The sequence below is a fragment of the Chrysochloris asiatica genome, unplaced genomic scaffold (assembly GCF_000296735.1).
Source record: "Chrysochloris asiatica unplaced genomic scaffold, ChrAsi1.0 scaffold00043, whole genome shotgun sequence".
Lineage (NCBI taxonomy): Eukaryota > Metazoa > Chordata > Mammalia > Afrosoricida > Chrysochloridae > Chrysochloris > Chrysochloris asiatica.
Window position 1 is genome coordinate 19,851,070 of NW_006408561.1, and position 8,997 is coordinate 19,860,066.

The 8,997-nt window shown below is 36.1% G+C and overlaps 1 protein-coding gene across 2 annotated transcripts in view; it reads right to left on the reverse strand.

The window, feature by feature from the left end:
- PLD1 (phospholipase D1, phosphatidylcholine-specific) overlaps positions 1-8,997 on the reverse strand; it is a 168,775-nt gene that overhangs the window by 27,965 nt on the left and 131,813 nt on the right. For both annotated transcript variants that reach the window (XM_006861841.1, XM_006861840.1), the window contains 2 exons: positions 8,019-8,132; positions 5,641-5,690 (listed from right to left, as the gene is read on the reverse strand). In XM_006861841.1, coding sequence (XP_006861903.1) covers positions 5,641-5,690; positions 8,019-8,132 — 164 coding nt within the window. The remainder of the gene's footprint in view (positions 1-5,640; positions 5,691-8,018; positions 8,133-8,997) is intronic.

Here is an 8,997-nt window from a genome sequence, read left to right on the forward strand (position 1 = left end):
CTCAATGACATTTAACAGCAACAACAATACCAATATTTTATACACACACACTAAAAGCTTACTTTTAAACTTTTCAAGTAATTTAAAAATCAATATACCATAAAATCACCTTTTCAGAGTGTATAATTCTGTGGTTTTTTAGCATATTAGCAAAGTTGTGTAACCATCACTAGTATCTCATTTTCCTTACCCCAAAAGAAATCCTGCACACTTTAGGTGTCACTCCATATTTCACCCTCCTCCCAGTCCATACTGGCTTAATTCTTCTCCATAGATTTGCCTATTCTGGACATTTCCCATAAATGGAATCATACAATATGTGACCTTTTGTGTCTGGTATCTATCACTGAGCACAATGCTTTCAAGGGCTATCCATGTTGTAGCATGAATAAATACTACATTCCCTTTTATCTTTGAATAGAATTTCGTTGTATGGATCTAGATATACTACATTTTATTTGGAGTCCTGGTGTGGTGCTATAGGATAAGCACAGGACTGGAAGGTCAATTTAACCACAGGACTGGCAGTTCAAATTCACCAACAGTTCCTCAGAAACCCTATACTGGGTCACTATGAGTCAGAACCAACTCAACAGCACTTAACAACATTGATGACATTTTATTCATCCATTCATCAGTCAATGCACATTTGGCTTTCTCCACTTTCTGGCTATTGTGAAAAAAATGCTGCTGTGAACATTCATGTGCAAGTTTGTGTGTGTGTGTGTGAAGGGGGCATGTTTTCATTTCTCTTGGTATTTCATTTCTCCACAATAAGGAGTGGAATAGCTAACCACAAGGTAACTCAATGTTTGACTTTTGGAGAAACCACCAAACTGTTTTCCAAAGAAGCTGCACCATTTTGCATCCCCAGCAGAGTATGAGGGTTCCAATTTATCCACATTCTTGCCAACACTTGCTATTGTCCATGTTTTTTATTATAGTCATCCTAGTGGTTGAGACAGCCACCTATCTGTCAGTTTGTCGTACTGTGGTGGCTTGTGTGTTGCTGTAATGCTGGAAACTATGCTATGGGTATTTTATGCACCAGCAGGGTCATTTGTCACTTCCAGACTAAGATAGACTAGGAAAAGGGAAAGAGATCATTTCTGAATGGTGAGCCACAGAAAACATTATGAATAGCAGTGGAACATTGTCAGATATATTGCCAGAAGATGAAAGGCAGTCAAAATAAGACTGTACCTAATGATGCAGCTGAAACAAAGCTTTAGGACTTTCATATGCTCATGGGACACAATTCAAAATTAGAAGAAAGGGCTGCAAACATCCATTAGTAACTGGAACATGGAATGTACCGACTATGAATCTTGAAAAATTCAAAGTTGTCAAAAATGAAATGGGACACAAAAAGATCGATCCTAGGCATTAATGAACTGAAATGGACTGGCATTGGCCACTTTTGAGTCAGGTGATTATATGGTTTATCATGCCAGGAATGACATGTATCTCCAGAAAGATGATGGCATAAAATCTATCATCAGAAAGATCACTATACTATCTTGGAAGTATAGTGCCATCTGTGCTAGGATAATATCCATAGGCCTACAAAGAAGACCAGTTATTACACTGTTCAAATTTACACACCAACCACTAAAGTCACTGATTATGAAATTGAAGAATTCTACCAAATTTTTCAGTATAAAACTGATCAAACATGCAATTAAGGTGTATTGATATTTATTGGTGATTGGGATGTTAAAGTTGGAAAAAAAGAGGAACGATTAGTAGTTGAAAAATATGGCAAGGGTGATAGAAATAATGTTAGAGATCACATGATATAATTTTGCAAGACCAATGACTTACTTGTTGTAAACACCTTTTGTAAACAATATAAGATGTGACTACACACGTGGATGTCACCAGACGGAATAGATAGGAATCAAATTAACTACATCTGTATGAAGAGACAATGGGAAGGCTCCATGTCATTAACCCAAACAAGCTCAGGGGCCAACTTTGGAATAGACCATCAATTGCTCATAGGCAAGTTCGGGCTGAATATGAATAAAATTAAAGCGAGTCCATGAGAGCCAAAATATAACTTTAAATAGATCCCACCTGAATTTAGAGGCCAACTCAGGTACAGATGCACTAAAACCCCAAACCAGAAGAGTTATATGATGACATACATCAAGAAAGCAAAAGGCTATTAAAAAGACAGAGAAGAAAAAAAGAAAAGAGCAAAATGGATGTGAGAAAGAAACTCTGGAAACTTGATCTTGAGTGTATAAAAACTAAAGAAACTAGAAGAAATGAGGCAGTAAAAGAGATGAATAGAAAATTTCAAAGGGCAGCTTGAGAAAAAAAGTATAATATAATGAAATTTGCAAAAATCAAGAGTTACAAAGCCGAAAGGGAAGAACACACTCAACATTTCTCAATATGAAATAACTGAAGCAAAAATTTTGAACCTCAAGTTGAAATATTGAAGGGTTCTATGTGCAGAATGGAGTTCTGGTGTGGCGCCGTGGCATAATGCACTAGACCATAAGGTCAGTTTGATCCACAAGGTTGGTGGTTCAAATTCAGCAGCTGCTCCTTGGAAACCCTACACAGGGTCACTATGAGTTGGAACCCACTCAACAGCACTTAGCAACAACAAGAATGGGCAGGATATTGAAGAACGAAGGAAGCATCAATAACAAATATAAGGAATACACAGAGTTATTATATCAACAAGAACTGTTCATGCTCAACCATTTAGAGGTAGCATATGATGAAGAACTGATGATGTTGAAAGAAGTCCAAGAAGCATGGAAGGCATTGGTAAAAACAAGGCTCCAGGAATTGATGGAATACAAAATGAAATGTTTCACCTAACTTGCAGTATAGAAAGCACTCGCTAGTCTATGTCAATAAATTTGGAAGACAGCTACCTGGCCAATCAATTGGAAGATACCCATATTTGTGCCATGTCCCAATGGAGTGTTTAAGCCATTGAACAGTATCATTAATATCACATGAAAGTAAAATTTTGCTGAAGACAATTCAAAAATGATTGCAATACTGCATCTATAAGAAGCTACCAAAAATTCAAGCCAAAATTAGAAGAAAGCATGCTGACAGCAGATGGATATTGGCTAATGAATGGCAAAGAATACCAGAAAGATGTTTACTTGTGCTTTATTGACTATGCAAAGGCATTTGACTATGTGGATCATAACAAACTGTGGATTTCATTGCAAAGAATGAGTATTCAAGAACATTCAATTGTTCTCATAAAAAGCCTGTACATAGATCAAGAGGCAGTTATAAAGACAGAACAAAGGGGATACTGTAAAGTTAAAATCAGGAAAGGTGTACGTCAGGGTAGTATCCTTTCATCATACTTATTCAATCTGTATGCTAGCAAATAATGAGAAGTTTGACTATATGAAGAAGAACACAACATCATATTTGGATGAAGACTCATTAATCTGTGATTTTCAGATGATATAACCTTCCTTGGTGGAAGTGAAGAGGACTTAAAATATTGATGAGTATCAAAGACTACAACTTTATTATAGATTGCACCTCAATGTAAAACAAACAAAATCCTCACAACTGGACCAATAAACAACAACATGATAAATGGAGAGAAAACTGAAGTAGTCAAAGATTTCATTTTGCTTGGATCAACAATCAGTGCTCACGGAAGCAGCAGTCAAGAAATTACAAGATTAGGCAAATCTGCTGTAAAAGACCTCTTTAAAGAGTTAAAGAGCAAAGATGTCACTTTGTGGACTAAGGTGTACCTGGCCTAACCATGGTATTTTTAATTACTTCACATACATGTGAAAGTTGGACAACGAATGAGATTGAAGAAGAATTGATGCCTTTGAGTTACGGTTCTGCAGAAAAATATTAAAAGTACCATGGACTTCCAGAATAACAACCAAATCTGTATTGGAAGTACAGTCAGAATACTCCCAGAAGCAAGGATGATGAGACTTCATCTCACCCTCCTGGCTATCAGGAGGGATCATTGCCATGAGAAGGATATAATGCTTGGAAAAATAGAAGGTCTATGAAATAGTAGAAGACCTTCAATGGAATGGACTGACACATTGGCTGAAACAATAGACTCAAACACAGGAATGATTGTGAGGATGGTGCAGGACTGGGGAGTGTTTCCTTCTGTTGTACATGGGCTAGTTATGGGTCAGAGTTGACTCAATGGGACCTAACAACAACAGTTTTCATCCTATGTTATTTTCCAGGAACTTCTTATTTTTAGCTGGAACATTTAGGTCTGAGATCCATTTTGGGTCAGCTTTTGTACAGTATAAGGTATAGATCTTGATTCATTTTTCTATATATGGATATTCAGTTTTCCCTACACCATTTGTTAAAGAAACTATTTCTTTAATGCTGAATGAATTTTGACCCTTTGTTGAAGATAAGTTGCTTGTAGAGAGATGAATTTACTTTTAGGTTCTCAATTCTATTCCATTGGTCTGTATGTCTGTCATTGAACCAATACCAGACTCTTGAGATTATCACGACGATATACTAAATTTCCTTGTGTGTGTGTGTTTTTTAAAACTTTCTATTGTGAACTGACTGTAGGTTTACAGAGAAGACTATCAGTTTTACATTCAACAAATCATACTGTGTGTTTCATCTCAATTTTCATAATTTTCTAAATGTAGCACACTCACCCCAATTCCCGTGTTTCTTGTTTCCATTCCTCTTTCTTTCCCATCCCTTCTGAACTTTGTCCTTGGGTAAATGCTGCCCTTTTGATCTCCAATGATTAGCCGTTTTATGGCATATCTACCTCATCTATACCTATAGATACCAACTTAATTCTTGTGGAAACGTTCTCACCTGTCACACACAGTTACACATCATTACTGAGTACCAACTATTTGCTGAGAATAGGGTCAGTTCACGGAGACAGAAAAAGTAAACCCTTAGCTACATTATATGAATGGGCTTCAAAAAGTTCATGGAAAAGTCGGATGATACAATTTTTCCACAAACTTTGAAAAAATCTCCTTGTATTGTGTCCAAGAGCTACATAGGAGTACCTTTGAAAAGTATGAAAAACTACAAAAAAAGTAGAAGATAGTAGTATTTTTTTTTAATGATAATCATTTATCTACTCTTAATGTGATAATTCTCAAAGTTTAGTCAAACGTTACTAGTAGAAAAATGGGATGTGACTTGCTTTCTTCCCTAAATTATCTGTTAGGGAAGTGTTATGAGTCCCTGGGGACTCTGCATATGTGGACAACACATAAATGCCTGTTTTCTTTGCAGCACTCCCATCTTTGAAGCAGAGCTGACCCCTGTCCTGCCTACTCTCCAGTAGTGAAGAATGAAAGCAGATTGTACAAGCAGGAGCTTTCTGAGGTACTCCACAAATCTCACTTATCAAAACAATGACTATAGCCAAATAGATAATAACAATAGATATTTAAATAGATTATAAAAACACTTTTTTTTGGTTCTACCTATGTTGTAGAGTCTTTATTTGAACACTGATGTGAGCAATTTAATAGTATTTACCTCTGTCAAATATTTTCTGGGGGTACCTCTTATGAATAGAATTCTATAATGACTGTGTAAACAATAATTATTTCTCATAATTTCATATGAACAAAATCGTGAAGGCAAAGAAAAACAGCTACTTACGCTCTGCTTTCAACTGTCCAAGGATGGAATTTTCTCCTCGGCACATGGTTCTGAAAATATTTAAAGGATAGAAAAAAATTATGATGGTTTCAAAACAACCTATTCCAATTACAATTATCAGTTAGATTTAATCCTAACTCAAGTGAAAACAAGTACTTTTATGAGAAGGCACTATATATATTTCCCAAAGCTAAAAAACTACCTAAGTATATGAAGGGAAAAGGTAAGTTTTTGAGGGCAAAGGTAGAAAAATTACAAAAGTAACGTTAGATTTCAGAAAGAGAAGCTATTGAAAAGGAGAAGGGTTATGAATGAATTTTGCTTCTTAGAAAACTTGGTGACAGCAAAGACAAATTCAGAGTACCTCAATAATGAACACTTTTAGAATCAGAATACTTTCAGAGGTGAAAAGGGCAAACACTCAAAATAATTTAGAAATTTAAGTAACAATTATATTTGGGCCATGTCTGTAAAATCTTAAAAATTAAAAATATAGTCTCAACTCACTCTGCTATTAGTTTTGCTTCTCAAGGCTCTGATAACAGTTGAAGAATTATAAGGACTGATGAAACCAAAAATTCTATGCTCCATCTGCTTGCTCTAAGAAAGTAATTAAAGATACATTTATGCCTGGGAAATGCTGATATTATTAAAGATGATGCCAGCAAATAGAGATGTTTTTGCATAATAAAAGGTTATAGTTTGGGTTGCTGAACAAAAGCCAAGCATGCTATTTTATTCAGTTGGTTCAAGCCCAAGAAAACAGTCATAGAAAATAATTACTATTGACAACATTCCAAAAATAATATTAGAATGACAAACGAAGGAGATAAAATCCAATTAAGCATTATAGCAGTGCTTTAAATACTGAAAAGCTTTGTTTGTCATGCTATAAATCAGATAACTGTAGAAATGGGTAAATCGTCAATCTATGTGTACACCAAAAAGCACACTTAAATATTTCTCCTATTGTAACCTAGCAAAAATACCCTAGAGGAAATTATAAATATTTAATTGAAATCCTGGCAGATAGACACATACAAGCTTCAGAAATCAGTGAGCAACAAGAAGATATAATATTTAAAATTTTACAAAGGCACCCTCCTTATAGCACAAAGAAAATCTCCCCCACTGTGCACAGGAGAGCCTTTAGATCCTGCCGGGGCTGCTTTTGGGGAGGAGTCCAAGAAGAGGGCATCTAAGACCCTGTATTTGATTCTTATCTACTTTACACACTGGGGCTCTGTGTAAAGTCTCATTTGACATCCCATAGCCCTCAAGGGGGTTAATTAGAAAGATGAGAATCTAGTAGGTGGTTCTGAAAAAAACAAAACCAAAAGATAAAATTTTTAAAGTGTCTTTTAAGGTTCTAGACCTTTCTTTGACACTTTTAAGAGTGTGAACTTAAGCAGAGCATTCTGTATCTGTTGTCTAAGAGAATATACCTAGGAACTGAGATTGGTGCCCAGGTGTGGCTACTCACCTCTTCAATCCCCAAGCTCTTTCTTTCTCAGTTAAGTGACCCAGAATGACTGTCAGGCCATCTCTCTGTCACTTCCTACTGTGGCCTCCTGCCCTCTCAGTTACTCACAGACTCCAGCCCTTTTTCCTAGGTTATTCTGGGGGAAGTCTGAAGCCTCCTGGGAACTCAAAGTCACCTTTTTTGCGTGAATATAGAATTTTTTTTTTTAGAATATTGAGAATATGAATTACCACTTCCCCTAAAATTTGAACAAAGATGTTAAACAAAATTAAAATTGTAGAAGGTAGGTAAGAACCTTCATAGTTCATTTCCTAACAGAGATTAGGATAACTAGTCTTGAGGGAGGATTTGCGCGCTAAAAATCTAAACTGTACACATGCAAATCATTTTACCTTAGGTATTTAATTTGAAAAAAATGTCTCTACTTACTGCAAAAAATATGGAAAGGTCAGTGACTATTTGGCAGCTTAGTGGTTATTTAGGCACACACATATACATACAACGTTTCTAAAATTCATGAAAAAATTCCATTTTTCTATGAATTGGAGTCTACTCTTCTGTGTGTATGTACATGTGTGTATGAATGGGCAATGAATACCAAAGAGGCACTGGTATTTTAGTTCATTTATATTTGTCCTGTGTCCTATGCTCACTACTTATGAAAATTTATATTTTGGAATTAATATTTTAGTTCTTTGATATTTAACATATGTCCTAAGTCTATGATTTTAGACTTCCTTTTTATTTGATCAACCAGTAAACAGGACAAGAAGATAAATAAGGAGTGTTCATCTATTTGTAGGTATGCTGAATCTGAGAAGCATTTCCATCCCTTTCCCTAGCTCACATCCACAGTTGACTGAAAGCTCAGAACAGACCACGTAGATTTTGGCACCTGTAGTTGAAATGCATTATCGCTTGTAGAGCATTTCCTCCACCGGTCGAAATGTCTCCTTCAAACCCTGGCAGAAGTGGTATCACAACATACACCCGGTATCTCTGGCCGGCCCTGCAAAAGTCAAATGCAGACAGATTTACCCAAAAGATAAAAAGCATCTGTTTAAAATGACATTCAAGCAGTTCACCTGGTTTTAGAAACTGAACAAATGACTTCCTAGAATACATTATACCACAACTCAGGAATTCCTGTTGGATTGTAGACTAGATGCTGTTCTTTAAGTTAATAATTCATAATAACCTGAAAAAAAAATAAGCTGCACTTGGCAAAAAAGTGGGATTTGTTCTCACTGTCTTTCTCTAGCATGATCCTCCACAGGACAAAATTTAGGGTGAGGAAGTTTTACTTGAATCCTATGGAAGGGTTTATTAAAATGTTTAAATTGACATTATCATAATAGTTATACCTTTAACAAATTGTAGTTATAGTGCCTAGCTGAGAGTCTGGTGAACACTCAACATTGTTACTAACTGTTGAGTAAACGAATTCCCACAGCATAGAGTCTGGTATGGTGCTGTAGAATAAGCATGGGACCACAAGGTAGGTTTGAACCTCAAGGCCGGCAGTTCAAACTCACCAGATACTCCTCAGAAACCCTATGCAGGGTCACTGAGTCGGAAACAACTCCATAGTACTTAACAACAACAGCAACATGAGTCAGAACTGACTCAATTGCACTTAAAAACAACAGATCTTAAAAGCAAAAATATAGACTGAGCCCAGTATATTTATCAATGCAGATGTCATAACTTAAAGAGAATTCAATTCCTGATACATGCTGAAACATAGAATATTATAGGATCCTAATATAATGATTAAGAAGCTCTGGTAGCGTAGTGGTTACGAATTGGGCTGCGAACCTTAAGGTCAGCGGTTCGAAACTACCAGCTGCTCCGCAGGAGAAAGATGAGGCTTT